The sequence below is a fragment of the Sylvia atricapilla genome, chromosome 7, assembly GCF_009819655.1.
Source record: "Sylvia atricapilla isolate bSylAtr1 chromosome 7, bSylAtr1.pri, whole genome shotgun sequence".
Classification (NCBI taxonomy): domain Eukaryota; kingdom Metazoa; phylum Chordata; class Aves; order Passeriformes; family Sylviidae; genus Sylvia; species Sylvia atricapilla.
Window position 1 is genome coordinate 28,869,616 of NC_089146.1, and position 26,909 is coordinate 28,896,524.

At 43.2% G+C, this 26,909-nt stretch overlaps 1 protein-coding gene across 2 annotated transcripts in view; it reads left to right on the forward strand.

The window, feature by feature from the left end:
* Window positions 1-26,909, forward strand: part of KALRN (kalirin RhoGEF kinase) — a 432,237-nt gene that overhangs the window by 380,146 nt on the left and 25,182 nt on the right. For both annotated transcript variants that reach the window (XM_066323074.1, XM_066323073.1), the window contains 13 exons: window positions 657-761; window positions 5,769-5,899; window positions 9,492-9,558; window positions 10,855-10,958; window positions 13,377-13,446; window positions 14,020-14,106; window positions 14,870-14,962; window positions 16,038-16,088; window positions 16,396-16,473; window positions 17,331-17,516; window positions 21,145-21,316; window positions 25,261-25,499; window positions 26,365-26,612. In XM_066323074.1, coding sequence (XP_066179171.1) covers window positions 657-761; window positions 5,769-5,899; window positions 9,492-9,558; window positions 10,855-10,958; window positions 13,377-13,446; window positions 14,020-14,106; window positions 14,870-14,962; window positions 16,038-16,088; window positions 16,396-16,473; window positions 17,331-17,516; window positions 21,145-21,316; window positions 25,261-25,499; window positions 26,365-26,612 — 1,631 coding nt within the window. The remainder of the gene's footprint in view (window positions 1-656; window positions 762-5,768; window positions 5,900-9,491; window positions 9,559-10,854; window positions 10,959-13,376; window positions 13,447-14,019; window positions 14,107-14,869; window positions 14,963-16,037; window positions 16,089-16,395; window positions 16,474-17,330; window positions 17,517-21,144; window positions 21,317-25,260; window positions 25,500-26,364; window positions 26,613-26,909) is intronic.

Sequence of the window (26,909 nt, forward strand, 5' to 3'; positions counted from 1 at the left end):
CGTTGCCAACAGCTTTGTCATCCAAAGAGCAAAGGAATATATGAGGAACAGTGTTTCACCGTTTGCATATATTATTGTCCTTTTAGTCGTTTTTTAAATAGCCTGTTAGAAAGCTGCCAGGGACAGAAATGAAGTTGTTCTTGAGCAGCTGTTATCACTTTTTGCTGAGGTTGGTATCACCTTTATACTACCATGGCAGTGTAATTCCTTAATGAAAGAAAATAGGCAGAGAAATAGCCATGTTTCTGTTATACAATCTGCGATGTCGTTGTACCTACGGTTTTTCTGCAGGCATGTTCTCCACCAGAATGGCACTTTCCTGATAAAGTGAATGAGGAACTAAAAGCCGAAAATGCAGACGATACTAGCTGAATGCAAATAGAGGAGCACATTTTTAAAACTGTACATCAAACAATTCTTATTTAAATGAAAAAACTGCTATTCTGTCGGCACACAGACAGATGTAGCTGCCTTAGCTGCGTGAATGACCTATAAACTGTATTTCTGTAAGCCTTAGAATGCACCAGGATTAACCAGCAAGACCTTATGTTTTTACCACTTCCATTACCTGCAATTCCCTCCATCCTACACAATACTGAACTGAAAAGATAAAAGAATCCTGTCCCTGTTTCTAATTATATTTAACTTTTCTTCAGAAGAGCAAGAAGGGCTGGGGAGAAGATGAACCAGATGAAGAGTCTCACACACCTCTTCCTCCTCCTATGAAGATTTTTGACAATGACCCAACCCAAGATGATATGGTAAGGCCTCCCTTACTGTATAATTTTTCTGAGTGCATTTCTCACATAGCTGTATCACAGTGGTTTCGTAGTGGTCTTCTCATATCAAGGGCCTAGACTTGTGGTTGTAAGAGTCTCCTATGTGCAAATCATAAGCTAATACCTTTCTCTAGGTGAATTTACCCTTGTGCTAGATAAGCAACTTAGCCCTGGCATCCCATTTCATGACAGGTTGATGTTGTGCCTGTGCTGTGTGTGGTCAGAAAACCCCTCCGGATTGATGATGTGTGTTTGCTGCGTCTGTTTGGAAGGTGCTGTTGGTGTCTGGCTGTAGCAGTAGGAATGGTGTTCGGTGGTGGCAGCTCTCTGACATCAAGGCAGGGCTTGCTGTGGTTATTGGCCCTGTGGCTTGCAGTCCTGTGTTGGACTCGGGGTGAGAACCTGTGAATACGGCGGAGACAGTGTTTGCGTTCCCAGCCAGTCTTGTCTGTACGTGTCCCCCCACCCTTTCCTGATGCTGTCATCTCCCTTGTAGAAAACCATCCTCCTGTTTTGCAGTTTCCTGCTTTCCTGCTGGCATCTGTTTTTAGCACTGCCACTTCTGGATCACTGTCCTCTGATTGTAATTGCTGCAGGCAAAGAGGAGAGGATAGGGGAGATTAATAAATTGTCAGGAAAGAAAAACCAAAACAACCCAGAACTTGCTTGGGGAAGGTTCAGGCAGAAGTTTGGAAATACAGAGAGAGGAGGATGTAAATATTTCTGGGACTCAAGGAGCAGAGTGATGGAGTAAAGGATTTGGGGGCTTGCTGCTAATCTGTCAGGAAATGTTATGACATTGTGGTGGCAGCAGGAGCAGAAGGAAGCAGCTGGAGCTGTGGACTCCTGCCCTCGGTGTGCTGATGTCTGTCTGGTGAGGGGCAGGGGCGAAAGGTCGGCAGAGCAGAGCCCTGGTGGATCCATGCCCAGCACAATTGCTCCTGGCTTGTTCCCCACAGCATTTAGCTGAATGTTTGGGGCTTAGTTTGCTTTTTGGTTTGGGGAAGATGGTTTTATTTGGGGTTTTTTTTAAAAGACAAACAAAAGTGCTGCATCTCGGGTCACTATTTTTGGTGTCCAACTTGCCATGTGATTTCAGTATTTCTTAAATGCATTTCTGACAGCATAAATTTGGAACGAAGCTGTTTTCTGCTTCAGATGTCTGAGCTTTACAGAGTGTTTTGGCATCCTGTTTCTTCACCCACTCCTAAAACAGAAGATTAGATAGAGCAAGATGCATCTGAAAGCCTTTTTTTTTTCTCTTGTTTTTCTTGCCCTACTCAACCTTTTGTCAGGGAGGTAAAAAATAAAACCCATAGGGTCCTGAATTTCCTGGCACAGGAGCAGCATATTAGCAATGTTTGAGCCGTGAAAGCTCTTTAAAGGTGTTAATTTGGGCACAGTGTCCTGCTTGTGTCCTCCATGTGTGCTCACAGGCTTAGGCTGGACCAGCAGCAGCAGTGTGGGGCAGTAGCTGTGGTAGGTAGGAGATGTCTGCATGTGTGGGAGGTGGCGCTTTTTCCTGAGTCCATCCTCCAGGCAGCAGTAATTCTGCCTCACTGTTCCTGGAAGCCCTCACAAAGAAAGACAGACTGCAAGATCTTTTTGTATTAGAATTTCGTAATTTGCTTCCTGAGGAATAGAAATACCGTATTTCTATTTTCCCCACTCAAACCAGGCTCTTTTCAATCACAGAAGTTTTATTTAACCCTGAAATTCTTGTAGGCTGCAAATGTTTTCATGCTTCCTTCGGAATCCTGCAGTTATTTACTTTTCAGAGATATTGAGCAATTTCAGTTAAAATAAGTGAGAGCAACAGCTGTTTAATGCCTCCAAAAATTGGACTCCTGCTAGAATGGCTGTTTGGCAGTTGTCATCAATGTATTTGTCCAGTATCTCTTCAAAGTCCTTGTATTCAGTCTTTTTTTTTTTTTTCCTAGACACGTCTGTCTGCATTGCAGGTGAAACAGGCAGGCTGAGCTTTTACATTAGTATGAGATTCCTGCATTACCAGCCTAATTCCTCAATTACCAGCCTGATTACCTGTAGTTTTTGTTGTTGTTGTAATTAGAACTGTTGATTAGATGTATTATTTGTGAAAGACAAGTTGATGAGTAGCAGTGTGTTCATGTCTCTGTTCTCTCACAAGGCTTTTGGTTAGGATTAAGCTCCTTTGCCTTGTTTTTTTTCTTCTCCTGGGGATGTGTCACTCAACAGGAGCAACCTCCCCAAAGGGCTGCTGAAAGAGGTGGCCAGCTGCCTAATTCCTGCCATCACATTTCCCCATCTCCCTCCCCAGCACTGTTTAATCTCAGATGCATGTTTGCTGGCACCTGCACAGTGACTTCACTGAAATAGCTGCCATCCACAAGACTTCCATTAAGCAGCTGAGGGATGAATAAGCTTTTTCATCATCTATAAAAATTTAGCCATGCTTCAGTCTGTGTCAGCCTGACAACAAAAGGAGGTTGTCCAAGGGCTTGTAGCTTCAGTCATTGCTTGTATTGCCTTCAGAAGAAATGTATGTGCAGGTGAACCAATAAATCCCAATTCCCATAGCTCTCAAGTGGGTTTGGGTGTTCAGAACTGAGGTTTCTTAGGACAGCAGTCAAGGGATGATATGCCCTTGTAGAGCAAAAACCTTAAATTAAATCAGATTTTTTTTCTGCCCTCTTGTGCCAGGTACGCAGGAGAGGTGAGACATGTAGGGCTATTTTGTCTCCAGTGGTCGCACAGAGGGGACAGAAGAGTTACACATTTTAGATGACTGAAGTTGCATGAGTGGGAGGTGTAATCTAAGTTCATTTGGAGTTGCAATCGATCTGAGTGGAAAGGATGGGGGATGATCTGCTCCCCCCTGCCTCCCTCCCCTATTGCCTGCAACTCCATGTCTACCTTGTGCTTAACTGCTTTTATCAAATATGCATGTATGGGGGAGGGGGGAATTTCTTACATCTGCAGTAAGAAAATCAATTTTCTGGAGCCTGTAAAACCGTGGATGCCCTTAGGAGGAGGAACCAGCTTTAAGAGCATTGTAACCCGTCTGTAAATGAACTTCAGTTCGTCGATGCTGTTGCCTGGTTCTGGTCTGGGGACTGCTGCAGGGAGATGTGCAGCCAGAAGTGGATGGCAATTCCATGCAACACTCACTCACCTGACCTGCATGTGTCCCTCTCACCCTCCAGCTCCCCTTCCGTGTTCCTTCTCCTGTCTTGGAAGCTTCTTCACTGACCTGGCTTGGTTTCCTACTCCCTTCTCATCCTGCTAACTTGCTTTTCCTTTGCCACCTGGTGTCTTGCAGTCCTCTTCTTTGCTAGCTGCTCGACAGAGCTCCTCCGATGTCCCAACTGCTGCGGATCTTGTCAGTGCAATAGAAAAGTTGGTCAAAACTAAGCTGGTAAGTTTAGTGTTGTGAAAACCGTTGTGAAAACAGCAGGCCCAATGTGACTCTAAGGAAGGGATTTAAAGGCTGCCTCTTGTTCTGGTTTCCTTGCTTTCTACCTTCATCTGCTCTGCTTTTATTAATCCTGTGTGCTCTGCTTCCCAGTAGTGTCCAATAATTCGCTCCCCTGTGAGATGAAGCCTACATCTCACATAGGCACAGCATAGTCAAAAGTCACTTCTGGAGTGGGCTTTCTAGAGCATGAGCCACTGTACTGTACAATTTCTGGGGTCTTGTTAGTATTCAAATATTTTACACAGCAGGATGTTTTCTTTGTTTTGTTTTAAAGCTTGTTCTGAGGCACAGGAGTTTTACTAGCCAACGTGAATTTGTTTGGTGTTCTGGTTTCCATGAAAAGACTCTCCAAAGAGTAGAACTGCTTGAAGTACCACAGCTGTGCTTTAATTTTACAAGGACTCATGTGTCACTTTTAATCTGCCTTGTCAACTCTTTCTTGCAGGGAGTGGAATAAGCAATAAAAATGCTATGGGATTAATTTGTTCAAAATTTTCATATTCTGTGCTCTCACTGTCTGATCCCATGTCTGCTGGACAAGGAGTAAATCCTGTTTCATATCTTGGCTTCTTTTAAGTTTTCCCCAAGCAGTTTAAAGATGTTAATATCAAAGCTAAACCTTTTTCTACATGTCCCAGGACCTCTAAAATTAGCTAAATGCTTTCTCTGAACAAGTTTAACGTAATTAACAAGCAGGGAAATGATGAGCCTACAAAAGTTCATTTCCTTACATCTACTGGAATGATGAAGAGAGTAAAAAAAAAGTCTAAAAATCCCCACAGTGATCATTAAATTACTGCAACTCTATGATTCTAGTGAATCATTTCAGAAGGCTTTGGTATTTTCTCAGTTTGTGATGTTGGTACATGAAGAGGGTCAGTGTTCATAGTGTGCCTGATAGGGCTTGAGTGGTGGAGGAGCTCTTTGTGGCATGGGAAACCAAGAAGGCTTTTCCCAGAAAATTGACTTAAAATAGTTTTATTCCATTGAGGGACTAACAAACCGAAAAGTATTTCATTAATCCAGTTAGTCATATTTTTGGATGATATTTTATTTTCTCTCCCCCACATGCAGTCTATTAGACTATACAACTACTTTCAAGGGATTTGGGGCAAATTTTAATTATTGTGGAATCTTACTATGTATCCATCTATTTCTACTTTACTACAAGAATCTCCCATTCAGCTTTTGGCAGAGAAACTTTTAACGACGTGTAGTCTAACAGTGGTCCTGATCGAGACATCAGGATATTTCCAGATTTAAATTATTTGAAATAATTTGGAAGAGTTTTCTTTTCTCAGATCTACTGGAACATCTTTTTCCACCTTCTAACAAGAGGATGACAACTTTGCTTTAGGGCTTTTTTTTGGTGGGGTCCTACATCAACCTAAAACTAGTTTGGTTGTGTTTCACAAAGTCCTGCAGGAGAGTATTTCTGAATACTTTGTCATGTTGGTTGCAGAACTGACTTGAATACTGATGCTGAAGTTGAAGGAAAATGTTTATTCTATTGTTCTTTGGGGTTTTTTTAGACCCTCGAAGGAGGATCTTACCGAGGAGGCTTAAAAGATGCCACTGGCTGCTTAAATGAAGGAATGACACCTTCAACTCCCCCACGAAACCTTGAAGAGGAACAAAAAGCCAAAGCGATGAGAGGCAGGATGTAAGTTGTATTACTGGTTCTTTCCAAAATACGTACCCCAGGAGGACACACAGCAGCACTTCAGGAATTCTTTGTAGCCAGTGAGTGAGCATGGAACTGAGAGTAAAACTGTGTTCTGTTTGCTTCTTGTTTTTCTTAACATGTGAAAACACTTCATAAAAGCACTTCCACACACAGGAAATTCGTCGTCACTCTAAAATATACAGCTTTTACACCAGATGGCAAATATCTATTGCTGTAAAAGCCTCTGAAGAGCTCAACAGGTATTACTGAGATGTTTGCATTGGTAATTACTGCATTGCCAGGGGTGAAATCAGCTCTCAGAGGGGGGATATGTGGTTGACCTTATTAGCTACCTTTGAGAAAAAGAACAGAGAATCCCTCCAGGATTTTTTGAAAGAGATATATTTTGCCCTCATTATTAGCAAAGAAGGGACAGGATTCAGATGCATCTGTGGTGGAAACATGCCACTGGAAAGAAAGTTCCATTTGGGAAGCCCTCATGTTCATGGTAATGGGAGAAAAAAAAGAAGTGGTGACAGCTCATGAAAGTTGTTTTTTAAAATGGGCTGTACACCCCCTTAAATTTAACAGAAATAATGCTTATTCCTGCAAAGCCCTGTAATGATTAAAGCATTTCTTAAATGCGTGTTCAGCTGAATAACACAGAGAATTGGAGCAATAGAATCAAGAATTATATGAAAGAAAGCTGAGGTGGCTGTTTTATTTGTATTCCCTCTTACAAAAAAACCAACAGTAACTGCAATGATCTAATCAAATGGTAGATTGAGGGGGAAAGTGATGTTCCAGACAGCTGTCATGGGAGTCTGGTGAGAGGTGGAAGAAGAGCACCCCATTTGGGGGAAATGCTAAGTCAGGGAAGAACAAGGAGGTGGTTAAGAGTAGAAGATGAAGTAGGAGCGAAGTGTCCCAGGTTTGTGAAAGCCATGATTTGCTCCTGCAGTTTGTTGCAGGGAGCCAGAGAAGGGGTACAGTGAGGGACTGGAGCAAATTCCAGCAGTGGATAAGGACATGACGCTCCTGGATGTGTTTCTGAATGGCAGAAGTTTTCTACCAGGCAGCTATCAGCCTTTCCTCAGGGAACAGCTCTGCCCATCACAGCCTCCTAAAAGCTCCTCAGTATTGCAGGATCTGGAGTTCCTCTGGTAGCAATTCATTAATTAGGTGACTGGCAGCTAACTGCAGGTTGCAGTTTTAGTGCAGAGACCTCTGCCACTGTAAGAACAGCTACAGGAACGCTTCTGGCAGGGGACTGGCAGCCTATTATGTGCAATTAGTAGCTGCCAGAATTCCTTAACACCGAATGTTTAGGAGCACCTGCTAGTGCCTTTCAGCACAAGACATCTGTCTCCCCTCCAGCTCCTTTGTGTCTGTGTTCTGTGTCCCTGCAGCCTGCTGGGTTTAATTCCACAGTCATGTGAGGCAGCTGATCTCCCAGCTCGAGTTGTGACCCTCCAATCCCCACAAAACAGCAGCTGAACCCTTGCACAGGCATGGGCAGCAGTGTCCTCTGTTCCTGGCAGCACATCCATGCCAGCAGTTAGCTCTGGTGTGAGGAAACTCCTTATTCTATCAGGCTTGATTGCTGCATTTCTGTGGGCAGTAAGACAGTAGTCTTATTGAGTGTCATTATTCAGTAAGATATCCAGATATTCAGACTCAATCAGAAATGAGGAGGCTCTAACCCTCCTCCTGCCAGTTTAAATCCAGCTGTGCAGTCAATACCTGCTGGTAACCAGGGCATTTTGCTAGCAACTCCCTACCCTTGCTCCCTGTTATCAGAGCAGCAGATGAGTGAACTTGAATTTTCCTACATGTGTCTTAGATACCTTAAATTTGGGAGTACCTCTAAGGTGCTGCATCAGGTAGGCTTCAGAGAATGAATAGAGATGGTCAAGGCTGATTATCCTGCTTGGTAGGAAGAGAGGAGCAGAGGGAACCCTGGTGCTGAGTTTAAGGTAAGCAGTGGAGGTGCAGACCCTGAATCCTAATAGAGGTGTGAATTGGCAGGTTTTGTCTGTTCACCAAAAACACAATTGTTGCACTGATTTTAAACAAACACGCACCTGCCTGCATGTCCTGCAACGTTATGTACTGCAAGTACCTGCTGCCTCATTGTTAGAGCAGAACTTGGCCAGGTGGATCCTTGCAGTAACTTGTCGGTGGGAGAGGTTCTCCCATTCCCTCCGCAGCTCTCTGTGCCTGCGGGGAGCAGTGCAAACAGAGCTGGGGCCAGCTGGGATGTCCCCTCCGGGCAGAGGGGACCGTGGAGGCTGTCCCCAGGGCAGGGAGGGTCAGGCAGCCTGAGCACAGCCTGCTCAGGCCACGCTGCTGGGAAAGAGCAGCCTCTTGCCTTTTGCCTCACACGTGTTTGCTGCCCGGGCACAGCTTGGCAGAGCACTCTGGCATGCACAAGAGTGGCGTCTGGTGTGGCTGCTGCCAGCCCTGCCTGCTGCCAAGGGGCTGGATTTCACTCCCAAAGCAACAAGAGGCTGTTTGACTTTTTTCTGCCACATGGCCAAAGTGTCGCCTACACTTTGTCTGAGCGAGGGACAAGCTGCAAGGGCAGCAGGAGCAGGGTTTATTTTCTCAGAAGCCTCTCTTAACTAAGTCTCTCCTTGCAATGCCAGCCCGGTTGGTTTTTTCCCCCTACAGGTATTTTAAACCAGGCTTTATCTTAGCACTGTTTGCCCTCAGCCCTATCACTTCAAGTGGGTCAGTCTGGTGATTGATGTGGACACAGCAATATCAGACATGAAAGCACTCCTCTATCTTGTTAGCCTTGTTACTGCTGTAGCAAACTTGAGGACAGATGGAGTTTATTTGTCATGTGCCAAATCTGTGTATTGGCGTAATTGAGAGACAAACTGTCTGCAGCAAGCTGTAACTTTTTGAAATTGTGCTCAAAAAGAACACTATGTGATTATTCAGTTTGAGTTGCAAAGGAGGGGCTTTTTTTAGCTTGCTGTTGTTTGCATGCATCAGGCCTTCATTAGATGACTCCCCTAGCCGGGGTTATTAGCTCTGAAATCAGAGTTAAAACATTTGACACCCACACATAGATTACCTACTCTGAAAGACTGAGCTCTCAGTTGTGATGGGAGAGGGGATTTGTTTTCCAAGTGTTTGAAACTTCCAAGTTGATACTTAATTGATGAATCTTGGGCGAAGCCAGATGGACTGGGGCAAGAAATCTGCTCCTGCTTGCTGCGGAATGGGTGAGGACACGTCTCCATCGTTCTCAGGGGAGCTGCACAGGGGATGGGGATGGAGATCTGGGAGGGGTAGTTTAAGGTACAGGCAGCTGTTTGTGAAGCTGCTCTTGCACCATCCTGGCATGTGGGGGGGAAGAGGGATAGCAGGAAAGAATGGCTGAGAGATTTGAAACTACTCTGACCTGACATGTGATGTTTTTTTCTTTTACATTCCACTGAGCTCTGAGTGAAGGGTGAATTGTGTTATGTGATCTGGATGATGATGGGGTTTTATGGTGAAGGTCGTATGTGGTAAAGGAGCAAATGGTAACATCAAGGAATATAGTCAAATACTTGTGTGTTCTGTTTTCATTTAGGTTTGTCTTAAATGAGCTGGTGCAGACTGAAAAAGACTACGTCAAAGACTTGGGAATTGTTGTGGAGGTGAGCTGAAGCAAACCCTGCTATGCAAAATGTTTTCCCACTAAAAAGCACCATGCTGACAAGTGACAACAACAAAAAATACAGCATGAGAAACAAACTGCTTTATTTTGCAGTCTGCTTCCATGGTCCCCTTCTCATGTTGACAGAAACAAGAAGAAATGCCTTTGGAAACTATTTTTGTTTCCATCTAGCAAGTGTTGTATTTTAGGTTCAACTCCAGTGTGCAAAGGTTTTTCTTGGCTACCCTACTTGTGACAAACTCTTTTTGCTCTAATGCAGCTTTGAAGGCATTGGTGGAGAAATAACTTATGATCCTACTACTTCATGCTTTTCTACCCATCATATTGGGTAATGGTAGCACATACTTCACTTGAATTTGCACCTGGAGTCTGAGTACCTTTCCAGAAGCTGGGCCTGGAATTGTGTTGAGGTGCATGTGTGTCCTGTGGATTACTGTTTTGCAAAAAAGCCTGAGATAAAAGAGAGTTTCAGGGTTGTTTGTTTTTTTGGTTTTTGGTTTTTGGTTTTTGGTGGGTTTTTTTGCATTATAAACAACAGTCTTTTTGTTTTTCTTAAGCTTCAACTTGTAAAGATTTGGCTGCTCCCTAGGGATCACCTGTCACATCTAACTCAGTGCAGGGTTCAGTTTTTTCCCCAGCAAGGACTCAAAACTGGAGACATGTGATTCACTAGTGGCGTTCACTAGTCCAGAGAGAATTATCAGTCTATCTAACAGTGATTTTCAACAGCTTCCAAACTTGAAAACCTTTGTGTTATGTTCTGTTTACATCATGCACCACTGGCAAACCTGACAGGCCTGTCGTGCTCCAAAGGCTTACGAAATAACTCTCAGGAGGTGTGAGAAATCCAGTTCTTGTGACTCTAAACTTACTGCTTGGCGTTGTGCTCCCACAAGATACTCAGGGTGATGAATGGAAAAAGTCTATACAGAATCTAATTTCTTCCTCTTACTAGAGAAGCCAAGAGCTTGAAAAACGACTTTGTTTAATTTTTATCTTACAATTGCACTTGTCACTTTAATTACATCTAATAATGATTTGTGTAAGTATTGCAGATATTCTAAACAAAGCCTTTAAATTTTTCTTTTAAGCAAACTGAGTAATTTAAAGTATCTACTTAGGTTTCTGGTTTGAAATTGTATGAAAGATATTTTAATTATTTTCAATGTAAAAAATCCTGGCATTAAACTTTTGCTTCTTTAAAAAAGAAAATAGTGTAATTGTGCTCCCCCTTCAAATGAGCCCTTTGCTGAATCACTGATCCTTAATCCTAAAGGGCTTCATGAAGAGGATGGAAGAAAAAGGAGTTTCTGAAGATATGAAAGGGAAAGACAAGATTGTATTTGGCAATATTCACCAGATCTATGACTGGCACAAAGAGTAAGTTTTTGGTTTAGATCCTCTTTAAACATCTTTCTAACCTCTTGTCCACAGAGGATTTGGACTATTTGGTGTCTGTATGTCTCAGCTGCCTTTTGAATTGAATGTCATCAGGTCATTCAGAGCTGAACTTCCAAAGAACATTGCCTCTCTCTAGATTGTCTCTGTTGGTTTGTAAAGTGCTTCTTAATAATATCACAAATCCTGGCTGCCTTGAATCCTGAGATGTTCTGATTCATGAGCTTTTAGCCACAGTCTCTCAATACCCTAAATCCTGATACAGGGCTTTGTTTACCAGCCAGAACCAGCCCAACTGCATGATGGAAGGCATCATGCTTACCTGAAATAATTTTTCCCAGTGAAGAAAGAACTTTGGTGTGTGATAGCTCTGCACTGGCTTCATGGGAGAGTGTTTGTCCTGCTGTCTGTGATCACAGGTGCAGCTTTCTGCTGGCTCAAACCCCATGCCAGCAGTGCTGGTCAGTGTGACAGGGATGCTGCACGCAGGAGGCTGCCCTGTGTCACTTCTGTGCTGCTGGTGGCTCTGTCACTCTTTCTGGGGAGCCCCGACAAAAGGCTTCACTGGGAGGTCCCACTGTGGTCCATCTGTAGCTCCTGAGCTCATAAGCATTCCCAGAATCACTGTCAGAGAGTCACTGCTTGTGGAGTATTCGTGGGATCTTCAGAAGAGCTACTGGAGCTGCCATAATTGAGTTTCTTGGGTCACAGCTGTAGCCTCAATACATCCTACTGATGGCAGCAGCAGTCTGGACAGTCGTAGTTTCCTTCTTGTGTCTCAGCAACATCTCCACATGCAGCTGATTGGATCACAAAGGATGACCATATCAGTGATATTTGGATAGAAGGGTGGTAAAATGCAAATTGCTTCAAGGTCCTTCTCACCTGAAAGCCCTGGCATGCTTTGGCCAAGTTGATGCTTTTGCCTCTGAGTTAGGAACTCCGCTCCTTGAAAATCTCGCTCACAGCAGTAGATTTTGAGAAACTGCTGGAAACACAAACCCTGGGCCATTTCCCATGTGACTTTATGGACAATGTCTTGGACAATATGGTCGTCATTTCAACTCTGCCACTCAGAAATAACTCTGTAGTTGCAACTAAGTAAAATTTGAGCATGCATGTACGGACTCGAACAATGGGCATTGGGCTGGATCTTCCTTCAGCTCTGGACATTTCCCTCACCCAGGAAGCACAGTATCCTTGCTGTCATGGGTCCCACAGGTGCCCATCTCATGGCCTGGGCCTGTCCTTAGGTTCTGACAGATGACCTTGTGAGCACAAACTAAAAAATGTCAGACAAAGCTTCACTTTGTGTTAAGCTGATACCAGAAAATGGAGTGTTTTTACCAGTGCCATTCCTTGATTAAGGGTGAGGATAGGAGTTTTCTGTAACACAAATGGAAAGATTCCCTATTTTTAGTTCTGTATATCTGGGTCAAGAAGTCTATTTAAATGCAGATGAATGTAGCATTTATAGAGGATTGGGTTATGGAAGCAGCTGTATCTAATGGTAGCAGTGGAGATTTTTAATTGGAACATCTGTCCAATTTGCATCCTTTTTTGAGGTTCTGGGATTTCTTGGGATCAGATCATTGCAAGCATGTCCTCTCACAAAATCTGGCTACTGTCACAAATCTGTGGAGACATTTGAGACTGAAATCTTGAAATGAAAAAGCAGAAGATCATGGACAGGATGATTGTCAGGGTTTGCCTACCAGATAGAAAAATCTAGCAGTGTTTCTGAAGTTTTCATCTCACTTTTAGGCATCCCAGTATGTTCTTGATAAGGGCATTTGAGCTACAATGAAATGACCTCCCTGAAGCTGCAAGTAAAGATGGAGATGGTGTTTATGAATTACTGTGACTATTATGAATTAGATATTGTGATTTATTATGAAATTAAAAACAGTGACAAACAGAACATACTGTAACTCCACCAGCAAAACATGTTGGTTCATTTATTCAGGTGGAAACATATATCACTCCCTTCCACATCAGCCAGTACTCCAAATCTGCTTATGTAACTGAGACTCTTGTAAGGCTGGAGCTTTCATAAGATGAGTTTTCACAAGCATTTTGGTATATGGGAGGGTTTTACTTTAGGAGTTGTCAGTGAAGGAAAGCAACTCTTGCAATTAGATAGTGATCAGCACTTTCTGAAAATTCAAACCACTGTCATAGTTAAGAAGAGCAGACAGTCTGCAAGACAAGACCTCCACATTTCACACCTCTCATGTAATGATTTAGAAATCCCACCATTAAGGGCTGAAGCCAAGCTTACCTTTTCATTTATTATTGAATACTGGAGCTAAAATGCCAGTTTTACATCTGAAGGATGACTAGTCTGCTCCTGGGATGACCTAAAGAAGTGTTCTGAAGTGTTCATATCCTTTCTTTTAGCTTTTTCCTGGCTGAACTGGAAAAATGTCTTCAAGAACCTGAGCGTTTAGCACAGCTTTTTATTAAGCATGTAAGTTTTATTTTGTTTCCTATATTTAGTGCAATTGCCTTTTAGGGTGTGATGGCTCATTTTCAAAAACACCTCTTTGTGTTTACTTGATACTTTTACATGTCTAAACTACATTTAACATAAAGTTTCCCTATAGTTACACATTTTCAGCAGGCAGCTGGATTGCACCAAGGCATTAACCATTGTCTTATTGCAGACAACTTACTTGGGGGACAAAATTAATGTGGTCAAAGACATCTGCCAAAATACAGTTATGGCAGGTACTTGCCAACTGCTGCAATTTACATGTCCATGGGATGTTATATAAGTATAACTCTAGTGGAAATTTCAGACCTGTCAGCGTGGGTATAACCTCTCTCACTGGCCACAACCCAGAAAGTTCCCCTTGCCTCATGGCAGATGTGGAGAGCAGAACCAGTTACTGATGTTCTTTCCAGCTTTAGCAAACTAAGTCTTAGATTAAACCAAAAATAAGGAAGACCAAGCAGAATATCATAGCAGCTTTCTGCCACCTTTTAATACCAGAAGGGTAGCCAATATCTCATGTGGCTGCTGTGCCTCTTGTCTTCACAGGAGCGGCGATTGCACATGTATGTGGTGTACTGCCAAAACAAGCCCCGGTCTGAGTATATAGTAGCTGAGTATGAAACGTACTTTGAGGTAAGCACAGCTCATTACACATTATTACTGCTTACAGCTGTGAGTCCAGGTCAAGGAGACTCTTCTGTCACCTGTGGGGTTTGCCTAAAACAAACTCGTGAAGTTTTTGATACTGCATGTGGTGCTGAGGTCTCTGCCATACAGAGAAAGTGTTATTATTGAATTGCTTTCAAATTCTCATATTGTGAATTTCGAATAAATATTGAATTCCGTACTAACTGTGTGTGGCCTTCAGAGTACCGCAAATGCACTGATTTCTGTTCCAAGTAAAACAAGACTTTTAAATCAGTAGTGTACAAACAACAGGGGAGGTAAAAGCTGTTGGAGCTGGGTGGCGCCTCTCATAAATCCCCAGTAACTCTGGCGATTTCACGAAGTCTTTGGGACTAGGCACATTTTGATAGTAACGTGAAAGAAGCTTGTTTAACGAGGGAAAGATGTTTCCTTTCACCCGAGAGCAGGAGGCCTGTCCTGCAGGGCTCCCTTGTGAGCTAATCCCCACTGCAGAGGGAAGAGTGACCCTGAGCCCCTGCTCGCTCAGCTCGGACAGGGAGGGATGCTGTGCTTCCAGCTCAGTGACAGCTTCTACCCAGGCCCTGCCTAAATAGCATAGATCTTTAAATCCTCAGAAATTCCCTCTTGCAAACAAAAGATTAGGAGCAGGCCAGCTTTCTGTGGAAATAAGTCTCTGCTGAGACGTTTTATCGTGCTGTCTGTCTTACTCTGTGATTGTTTGCAATTGTTTTTAATCCTCGTTTTTTAGGAGGTTCAGCAGGAAATAAGCCAGCGGCTGACCATCAGTGACTTTCTGATTAAACCCATTCAAAGGATAACTAAATACCAGCTTCTTCTCAAGGTGAGTGAAAAAATACAGTTTGGATTAAACTCTAGTCTGCATGTTGCATCAGATGCTGATATTTTAAATCAGCCTTAGATTTAATTGAGAAATAAATTTATCAAATTAAGAGGAAAGAGGAGTCTCCTCTCTAGGCATGCAGTAACAGAGGCCCATGGAAAATGTCCAGAGAGCAGGAGGCCACATCTGTGCGAGTGGTTTGTTATTTAGGATAGCAAACAAAATCTTTTTTTTTTTTTTACTTTCTTTTGGAATTTTTTTACAGAAGGGTACATTTCAAATAGGAATTTTCTTCCTCTGATGTTTCAGAGCAAACTTTCAATTTTTTTCAATTGGATCAAAGATACACAAGTGTACTGCTAAAGTCTGTCTTAGGTGCTGAATGGCATGTTCCTAGTAAATGCTCCAGCCTCCATTTCTGAATATCTGTCTTCAGATGAGCTGAAGTATTATTTTCAGAGTATTCTGTTATCTTAAAATTTGGGGAGCTTGCCACAAATTTTTTTTCCCCAAGGAGCCTGACCACTCTGGTTTATGCTGACTTTTCCATCATGACAATTACTCAGCACTCTTGAAAATTCATCCCAAAGGGTCTGAAACCGATGTCCAAAATCAGGCGTGTCTGAACCCATCCTGTAATCTGCAGCAGCACCGAGGCTCTGAGCTGGTTTCTCCTCTTTTTTGAACTATACTCCAGCAGGCTGCCATCAGCCCAGGTTTGGGAATTGCACACTAGCAAAGCACAGCAGTGTGTTCCCCAAAATGCCAAAAGGAAAAGAAAAATCTGTGTGTGTGTGTGGTCTTGTGGCTTAAGACAAGGACGAAATAAGCATTCCCAAGGTCTAACCCCAGCTTTGTCTTTTTGTCTGTGATCTTCTCAACAACCATCCACACCCCTTTTCCATATTTCTAAAGTGGTTATGACATTCAGCAATCTCTGAAGATGAATTTATTAATATCAGCAAGTTTCTTCTCAGAAAATCACATGCTGAATATGGTTTTTCCTTTTCAAATTGGTGCCTTTTGATCTCTCTTTTCTGATGTGCCTTAATGCAAACCTTTCTGCTTTCTCCAGGACTTCCTGAGGTACAGTGAAAAAGCTGGTCTGGAGTGCTCCGAGATAGAGGTACATTTTCATGCCCTGGACAATAGGGCTAATGGGACTTTGTGTGGAGAAATGAAAACCCCCAGCATTCCTTTGACAATAGCTGAAGATCCTGCTGGTATTCTAAATGTGGTATTTTTCTTAGCTTAAATCAGAACTAAAAGTCCTGCATTTTAGTCCTGCACCATCCTCTTTGAGGCATCTATTCATGAGGGCCTTGCCAAGAGTCACTCTAACAATCTTGCTATTGAACTTCATTTTTTGACACCGTGCTTTCAGGAACCCTCTGGTTCTCTTGTAATAATGCAACATCCCTTTTCCTCCACAGAAAGCAGTTGAATTAATGTGCCTTGTACCAAAACGTTGCAACGACATGATGAACCTGGGTCGTCTCCAAGGCTTTGAGGTATGCATTTGCATTCTTCTTATAAGGAGAATTACTTTCTCTTTTTATGATTGTCTCTCCAATCTACCTAAGCTACTTATCCAGGGCTTGCTCTTCTGCAGTGCTGAGCTGCGTGCTTTGGTGAGGTTTCAAAGGTGGGGGAGTGACGCACTTCTGACTCTAAATTTGTGACAATTCGTGTTGTTTCTTCAGAATGTGAGGTCTGTAAAAGCTTCTGCAAGCTTTAATGAGACTTATTATATCTATTACCAGAGGAAAATAAGTGATGAAGCAGCCTGCTCTGCCTATTAGTAAGGTCACCTGGCATTGTTAACATGTTAACAGCTCCCGCCGAGGTCAGCAACATCCAGGAGAGGACTTGGGAGTTACAGGCCCACAGGGTACAGACTGTGGCTTGTAACTAAGTCAATGCAGGCTTTGGGGAGAGGTCTTATCTCCAGAATGAATTGAGATTTGTCTCACTGTCTGATGCACTGCAAACAGGTAGCTCCTGGCTTTTGCCCATTCAGAGGTGGTGTGTCAGTGGCTGCTGGCTTAGGGCACGATGGAGAGCTCTTGGCTGGAGCACTGCTGTAACATAATGGGAACGGGGTTTGAAGTGAAGCGTACAAAACAGTCTGCTTAAGACCTCTTGCTTTTGGTTTTACAGACACAGTGGCACTGAGAGCAAGGAAAACCTCTGTTGTTTGTCTTCAGCTGAGGTCACGATTTACAGGATTGCTACTCTGATAACTTAGAGGGGATGTGTCTCACACGAATGCCTGGAAAACCTGGGCTGCATGAAATAGGGCATATCACCTTGTGGGATCACAGTGGGTCAGGGTTTGTAACGCTGATGCCTTTTTTCTGCTTCCCAGGGCAAGCTGACAGCTCAAGGCAAGCTGCTGCAGCAGGACACCTTCTATGTGACAGAGCAGGATTCCGGGGTTCAGTCTCGACCCAAGGAGCGCCGGGTGTTCCTCTTTGAGCAAATAGTTATCTTCAGTGAGCTCCTCAGAAAAGGATCTCTAACGCCAGGCTACATGTTCAAGAAAAGCATAAAGGTAAGAGATGCGGAGGGGAAAAACATATTCTGTTTGATGGTCATGTAAGGTTCATCCTGTCACAGCAGACAGCAACGTGCAGAAAACATTGGCATTTACCTTTCCAGTGGATCAGAAGCTATTTAAAATCATCTTTAAATAAACCACTGGGTGTCTAAATTTATTGGGTAATTTTTACAAGGAACACAGCCAGGGCAGGTCCTCTGTCATTCATGGCTCTGAATTAGCAAATATTGCCACAAAACCTGCAGTAGTCAAAGGAAGTTTACAATAGTTTTTTTTTTATGCGTGATCATAAAAAGTAAATGAGGTACAGTATCCAAACCAGTCATTTTAGGCCAAACTTTAAGTCAATACTAAGCCTTTATATGATATTTCTGGAAATACTCTCCCTAATTCGGGTGAGGGCTCTTAGTACAAATATGGATGTTGCAAGAATGTTTCAAAGACAAATAAAACCACAAATAATTCTAAAAATACAGCTCTGAGGAATTATAAAACCAGCTAAACTATGAAGAGAGTTTTGAGAAATTAATTTTGGTTTTAAATAATCTGTCCAGATTATGGGGCTGGGGCTAAAAGTAAAAACTGAAAGTAACCAGGGAAAACACTTCTTTGTTTAACAAATGCAAAGTTAACCTGTGAAATGGTCAGTGAAGGTGAATGAATGCTGCACATCTCCTGGTAGAACAGCCTTTGCTGTGCCTGCAGAAAGAGCCAAATCACTGATTCATTTGAATTTCTGGGTCGTTCAAAGCTGAGAAACCAGTCTGCCATTGATTTCCTTTTCAAAGATACAGGTTAAGAGACATGGGAGAATGCATTGTGTTTGCTCTAAATTTTAAATGGTGCATTAATATGAAATGGAACACTGTCAGCTGAAATAATGCATATTAACGTATATAACTAAACAAATTTATGGTAAAGAGTGTATTTACTGAAATGAGGTTGTCTTCTTGGCTGATGGAAACAGCATTTACTGAAAAGCCTGTACCCATTTGCAAGTCAGTGTATTTTATAGATTCCAACCAAATAATAGGTTAGAAAGGGAAAACCCAAAGTGTACAAATAAACAATCATCTTGATTTAGATGCTCAGCTTTAATTTTATCTTTTTGCTGATTTAAATCATTATTAAAATTGGAGATGGAAATAGTATGAATCATTTTTACTTCAGTTTATTGTATATATAACAATGAAGCTTTTATCTGCAGGAAACAATTCCTGAATTGTATATTGTAGATAAAGAGAGAAAAATAAATCTCTCCTAATGTCAATAAAATTAGCTTGCCTCAAGGGTATGAGCTGCTTTTCTAGTTACACAGCCCACGAAAGGAATGCTGTTCCCACTGCCTGAGTTTAAAATTTTCATGGGATAATTTTCCAGCCCCTTTTCTTCCACTTGGCAAACAGCTCACTCTTCTGTTGAGTGTCTACTGCAAGTGTGGGATCCCCTGTGGCCCCATGTGTGTCTCCCTGCCCCCAGCCTGGAGTTTGTGTGCCAGCAGCTCTCACACCCTCCCTTCCAGCCCCTCTTCAGCTTCTCACTGCTTTTGCATTTGTCTGTTTGCCTCAGCGAGGAGCTCTCAGTGGAGCAGGACTATTCCCTGTCTCCCTGGTCCCTGAGCAGGACCATTCCCTGTCTCCCTGGGCTCTGAGCAGGACCATTCCCTGTCTCCCTGGGCTCTGAGCAGGACCATTCCCTGTCTCCCTGGGCTCTGAGCAGGACCATTCCCTGTCTCCCTGGGCTCTGAGCAGGACCATTCCCTGTCTCCCTGGGCTCTGAGCAGGACCATTCCCTGTCTCCCTTGTCCCTGAGCAGGACCATTCCCTGCCTCCCTGGGCTCTGAGCAGGACCATTCCCTGCCTCCCTGGGCTCTGAGCAGGACCATTCCCTGTCTCCCTGGGCTCTGAGCAGGACCATTCCCTGCCTCCCTGGGCTCTGAGCAGGACCATTCCCTGCCTCCCTGGGCTCTGAGCAGGACCATTCCCTGTCTCCCTGGGCTCTGAGCAGGACCATTCCCTGCCTCCCTGGGCTCTGAGCAGGACCATTCCCTGCCTCCCTGGGCTCTGAGCAGGACCATTCCCTGTCTCCCTGGGCTCTGAGCAGGACCATTCCCTGTCTCCCTTGTCCCTGAGCAGGACCATTCCCTGTCTCCCTGGGCTCTGAGCAGGACCATTCCCTGTCTCCCTGGGCTCTCAGTGGAGCAGTACCATTCCCTGTCTCCCTGGGCTCTGAGCATCCTCCCCTCGAAGTGGGGCCTTCACCTGAGCCAGCACCACAGATCCCATTTCTTTCCTCTGTCACAGCCAGAGTAAAAAGTGCATATGACTTCAAATGCAGCTGTTCTGGTCTGTCAGTGAGACGGGACTCCCAGATATTGTTCTCCAAGCTCTGACACACTCAGACTGTGACAAATGTTTCAGCGTTTTGTCCTGTATTTGCAAAGAACCCTTTTTTATACAATAAGGTCCTTAGTGTTGAGAAACAGCACATCCCTTCACAGTGACTTCTCATCTGGATACCTTTCAGCCTCTCAAAATACCTAAGTGGAAGCCTTGATGAATGCATCCCCTGAGACACAAATAGGAGGTTTCTATGTGTCTTTTACCTGGAGTCATACCAGGATTGGTTTGTCTCTCAACCAGAGGAAAATGAGCTCAGATCGGGAGCAAGAGACCTGTCCAGGCTCACTTGTGTGTCCTTGTCCTTTCCTTGGTCAGGGGAGTTCCTGCTTGTCGCTGTAACTTCACAGGGACCCCCAGAAGCAAAGGAAAGTGCTAATTCCATCTTGCAGTTTTAGTGCTGGACAGTATTCTGATGTGGAGTGGATCTCCATACCTTGACAGATACTCAGAGCAATTGGAGATGGATTTCTCCTAGGAGACATTACTGCCTTAGTCTTCAGAGCTGTCTGCTTTTGACATGAAGACACTCCCTCCCTTGGTTTTTTTGGGAGGCTCTGCCCCAAACCTATTCTTGTTTACTACCCTAAGTATCTCAGGAAAAGCTAAAGTTATGAGTACACTTAAAACAGAAGCCTCCCAAGGGCAGGACAGCAGCCAAAATTCCCATTCCATGTGATTTCCAGAAAGGGTATCTGTGACTACAGTCGAGTGAAGTGATTGCACACAGATGACTCTAATCTGCTAGAAATAAGATCTGTTGGAGCATCTTTTTTTTTTTATTATATCCCTGTGCACAGTCCATTCCATTTTATAAATGTGCTAATGATTGAGACTTTCCTATCAGAGCACACGAAATGTAAACACTTATTTAAATTGGAGGAATGATAGACTTTATTAACATGTTAATAGGAACATTTTTGCTCTATTTATGGGTTTCAGTAAATTTAGAGCACACCAGTCAGGTCTGTGTTACTCAAAATAGAAGCTGTAATTCAAGACAAGGCAGGTGGATGTCTGGTACATCTGTCAGAGCATTATTAGGCATCATATTTAAGATTTAGATTTATCTGGTTATATCTAGATGAGACAAATTCTTCTTATTATGATGTAACAGTTCGTTATTGGACTTAATTATTTTCAGGAACATTTCACAACAGTTTTGATTCTTGTGTAATGTTAACTCCTGCCCCCTGTAAAATGCTTACCTTGGCTTGTTTCAGATGAACTACCTTATCATTGAAGAAAATGTGGACAATGATCCCTGCAAGTTTGCTCTAATGAGCCGGGAAACATCAGAGAGAGTCATTTTGCAGGCAGCTAATCCAGAAATTCAGCAAGCTTGGGTACAGGACATCAACCAGGTCCTGGACACACAACGAGACTTCCTGAATGGTACGTACGTGGTCTTTGTTCTGTTTCCCAAACTTTAATGCTAAATGGGATTTAGAATCTTTATGTCCTTGTTTCCTCTGTGAGAAAATGATTGAGCCACTTCTGCGTGTGTCAGTTGGGATCTTGCTCCTCAGGTCCCTCTGTGGGTGCTGCTTTTGGTGGTGGTACTTTTGTGCTGGGGTTTGCAGAGCTCTGTCAGCTGGTGCTTTCCACTGTACACTGAGATTTTAAATCTGAAGCCATCTCAGGATCACGATGAAGCCGGGTTGTCACTGTGTCTACTCAGCATCTCTCATTTACTCAGAGCAAGGTTCATCCCTGAGAGCTTCCTGTCAGACACTGCTGTGTGCCACCAGCTGAGGATGTGAGGTGGGATGAAGGCTGCATCACCATGCACCCCCCTACAGGTCCCAGCTTTCAGTTAAAAAAAAAAAAAAAACAACAAAGGAAAAGGCAGGGAAACAAGGGCAAGGGCTTGTTTCTGTAGGAGCTATGGGAGCTGTGCATGAAAAGGGGCCTTCTCAAAGTATTAGCTTTGCTGTAGAAATAGATTTGAGGTGGTCTGAAATAATATTTCAAATTAAAACTATGTTTTAAAAAAAAATCTCAAAAACCAGACACACACAATCAAAAGTGTGTTATTTGAAAATACAGAGGACTCAAATTCAGTTAAAAGTTTTAGCTTGTTCTTGCTCCTGAGTGGATGAGGGTAAGAGAAGGGAACAGGACTAGAGAAAGAGTCTAAAAATAATATCTCTTTTGTTTGTGTGGAAGCAACAAAGTTGCTTTGGATGCCTCCAAGATTGCTTTGCACTATTCCTTTCAAAACAGCTTATTTTATGGAACTTATATTAGAGTTCTATATTTAATTGCTTAATACTTGTTCAATAATAAAGCATATTGCTTGAATCAAGATGTTCAGGCTTGGCACAATATGTTAGTTTTTGTTGGGTTTTTGTTGTTTTTGGTTTTGGGGGTTTTTGTGGGTGGAAGTTGTAATTTGGTTTTGTGGATTTTTTTGTTGCAAAATGGGAAGAGGCTCTTTCAGTTCACATCAAAGCAAAGATTCCCTTTTCTTCAATGTGGAGGTTTTAAAAAATTTAATTCAGCTTAATTTTGCATTTCAGACGCTAACTGGGAAGGGGCTACATGCAAAAGTTCTTTGTGAGAGTTGAGAATCTATGGCTGAGCTGAGAAGGGAAATGTATTTCACCTATGGTGCCACAAGTTGATACTGGGATTTTGTGACTTGGAATAGAAATGGCCTCATACAACCATTGTAAAATTATTCCTTAAATACCTGGGTGAGATGAAGAATCTAAATTATCCATTTTGACCAGTTGGTACCAGAACTCGATGGGTTTATGTCTCTGCAGTTGGCTTTGACTGAGGAATTACTAGACTAAAATAAGTTCCACTAACAGTTAGCTACAGACTTTTTTTAAAAGCCTTGTGAGAGCTCTGCAGGCACTAATGCAGGGTTTTTCTGTCCCTTCCATATCTTTCTTGCTTGTTCTTTTTATTTTTTAAGTATTCCATCTTATCTTCACAGGACTTACTGACTGCCCTGTGGGCCTCTTTTTCTACTGAGGCATCTTCATAGCCCCTATTCAGCCCATCTTCCATGAGGCCAGCAAGAAATTTGATGGGTTAGGAACATAATCATCACTATCTCTAAAGCAAAAGTAAAAATAGATTTCTATTAAAACAAAAGCCTAAGGATTTACCTTCAAACTATAAATAAGATCTAAGAAAATGATACTGTATCCAGTAGAGCCTGTCCAGTCCGGAATATTTTAAGTGGCTTTTAGAATGTAATCTTATTGAGACTGACTAATCTTTAAATATGTTCTTTAGCTTTGCATTTCATTAAAGCAGATGCTTTCTGTCCTTAAAATCATATTAAATCCATGCTGAGCCAATGCTGCATAAACTTAATAACAAAATATTCCCCTTGAGTTCTTGCCTAAGCTGTCTCTGATTTTTCTCTCTTCACCAGGGAAGTCCTAAAGAGTAGGGGCTATGTGCAAAGCATGGAATTTGCATCCAAACTTCATTAATGTAGGAGTGGAATATTCAAGTTTTTCATATTTTTCCATGGAAAAGTAAAAGCTGCTAAGCTTGAGAAACAGGCTGTGCATCAATTGATGGGCTGTTGTGACTGTTCCTTAGGGAGCAAGCTGTAAAGAAAATCTGTCACTGCTGGACATGATTCATAAGGAAAATTCCATTCATCTGTACCTTTTTTAATCATATTTTGTGAGGGGAATTTGAGAGAGAAAGAAAGAACATGCAAGTAGATGGACACTGACTTTTGCCAGAAGCTTCTGAGAGTACTGACAGATGTTTAACAGGAGGCTGGAAGCCAGGCATCACTGTGATGGTTCATGGTGGAATTAGCAGTCAGAAATGGACACTCAACTAAATACCCTTTGAAAGTACTGAGTACAGTAGATTGTTTCAAGATAGTTTGATAAGTGTCCATTCAGATTTTACTGCTAGTGACCTTGCAGCCTTATTTACTGTATACAATAGAAAAATGTCCCTGTCACAGTCATGGTCGAAGGTCTCCCCAGCCTGCCTTGCCCTCTGTGGCTGGTCTGCAGCGGGACCAAACCATTTCCAGCTGCAGCTGAGGTAAGCAAGCAAAACTGGCAGTCACTGTGGTATAGATACAATCTGCTTTTGTGGCAAGGGTCAAGTTTTAGAGACAAGTAATCTTCCAGATTGCTACCGATCTATGTCTGGGTCCTTCTGAAGAAAACGGTGATCTGGCATCCTCCTTGATTTTTTTTTTCCAGTCATTTGTTCTTTAGTATGAAGTGATTTCTTGAGCTGTCCTGCCTTTCTCTGGAAGGGGAATGCTAGAGAGTGTGCTGTATAGTGCTGAGCTTTTCTGTTTTTCTTTCCTTTTCGTTTTGTTGAGAAAGACATTCCTTCTGTTGTGGTTCCCTGGTGGGGCTGATGCTGTGACATTATGTTCTCTGTCTGCCTCTTGCTAGACTAGTCTCTCTGCATTCCAGTAGGTTTAGTCTGGTGCATGTACACAGTATTAACTGACTATAAATCATCTGGTAAAGCCACATGACATGCAAAAAACCAAGCCCATAGGTCTGGGGCTGGTAGCCTGAGCCTAGCAAATCTGCTCACTGTGAGTCCCAGCCCTGATCTCTTCTCCTCCAAACATAACAAATTATTTATTTCTTTCCAATATGGATTTTTTCCCTTCCGTTTCCCAGTGCAAGCTCTCTCCATGATGATAAAATCTACTCTCACAGACTTTATTTTTTATGGCTTATGAAACTGCTTAGTGTTGCCTGTTGGGTGTTTTCTGAAGAGGTTTGGCCTGCTAAGATTAATGTCTGGGAGCCATCTATACTCCCTCACTTGCTGGAAAGTGTTCCAGCAGTTTCCTTGAACTGAAGCAGATAATGCAGAAAGCAAACTGAGAGCCAAGTTGCAGTGCATCACATCCGAAGAGTATTTCATAGTCACACTTTCTTGGGAATATGTAAATGGGACTTGGAGGTCTTGACCTGTGTTTTCTGATGTTAGCAAAATTCACTGCAAATGTGCTGTGCACCTCTTAGGCTTTCATTTATTTTGACCACAGGATGTGATTAATTTGTGCGATTTCAAAGAAAACGAATGCAATTATGTGTGCTATAAATGGCAAACGTTTTAGCCTACTCACTGTGTAGGTTAGAGAAGCTGTTCTTCACATCAGCATGGAGTGCTGTGTTCAGTTCATGCACAGCACAGCGTGAAGTGCTTGTGTCCTGTCTAGCCATGAATGTGCTTCCATGGGCGGCATCTCCTGTTCCTGTTTGGTTTGCAGCTTATGAATCTGTTCTCTTTGAACCATCCCACCTGTCTGAGGACACCCCTGCAGCCCCTGGCAAGGCTGCTGGGAGCACGTGGCTGACTCGTGTCCTCTCTTGCAGCGCTGCAGTCGCCCATCGAGTACCAGCGCAAGGAGAACAGCTCGGCGGTGCTGCGGCCCCAGGCCGGCAGGGTCCCTCAGCCCAACCCCAGGCCCCACTCCTCTATTCCAGTAGGGTCTGAGAAGCCTCTGAAGGCTACAAGCCGTAACCCATCCCTCCCACCCCTGAAGATATCTACCTCCAACGGCAGCACAGGGTATGAGCACTCACAGCCTGGAGACAAGTATGAACAAAGCAAGGTACTGAGCTCATCTGATAAAACATGATCTCACAGCCCATTTCTTGTGTCACGGGTGATTCATGATATTAGCTTTAATTAGCAGCTAACCAGGTCAACGGGAATCAACATACTGAAGCAATGGGGTAACTTGTGATTTGGGATTAAACAGCTCATGCAAAAGCCCTGGCATCCACGTGGATGGCATTTCATCTGGGAAGCAGAGACAGAGCCTAAACCTGGAGCACTGATCTCGATGTTTTTCAGGGCACTGTGCTTGCAGATCTGGTGAACTAGCTATCCATTTGCAGTACTGGCAGAAGTTATATTCAAGGCTTCTCTAATATCCATTAACCACCCATTCCTGAAAAAGTCTGTGGTAAGGAAGAGCTTAGACCTTTTCCCACATAACAGCTTGCAGGGTGCCAGCTAAAGGTTGTAATTTGGGTACATGTGCGCTGCACACAAACCACCAAAGAGTCAGTGGCCACCAACCGTGTTTGGACCCTGCTGCTGACTGAGGTTGACCAAAGCCACTTTCAATCTGACCTATATTTAACTGTGAGTATTCACTCAGCTTTGTTGGTCTTTCTCCCTCTTTGGCTCAGCACAGACCATCCATCTGTAACACCCCCACAGATGAGAACACCCAGGGACACAGTCGTTAGCAGCTTTGAAGTCTGATGTGAAATAGGAGACCGGTTTGTATTAGGTTACTGCCACCTTTCAGATCTTTAAAATCCTTTTCTGCCAATGTGAACTTCCAAGTGTTTTGTGTCTTTTTCCCTGGTCTGGTTAGGCTGGACATGGAGTAGCGGGATCTCTGCCAGAAAGGGCAGGTTCCTCCGCGCCGGCCGCTCACCGCTTTGTGTTGTGTCCGTTTGCAGACTGATTTGGGAGGGTGCAATGGGACCTCTTCCATGGTGGTGATTAAAGATTACTATGCACTGAAGGAGGATGAGATCTGTGTGAATCAAGGAGAGGTGGTTCAGATCCTTGCTATCAACCAGCAGAACATGTTCCTGGTGTACCAGCCCGCAAACGACCACTCTCCAGCCGCTGAAGGATGGATCCCTGGCAGTATCTTGGCTCCCCTCCCTAAATCCACTACAGATAATAGCGATGGAAGCATCAAGTAAGTGCCCTATTGGCTTCACTGGGAGCACTGTGTGGATTTTTTGAGGAAAATAAAATCAATAAATAAAAATAAACAAACCCAAATGGTAGGGAAACCCTGCTGATTTTTATCTACAGTGCCATTGGAACAAGCTGAGTGGTCAATCCGCAGCGTCGGGCAGCCATGGTGGATAGCTCGGGTTTTGCTTATTTTCATTTTGTGGGATTTTGTTTATACTTTGGAGAGAAATAAAACCATAGACGGTTAAAGATATGCTTTACGTGACACCATTTTACACCAACATGGACCTGCTTG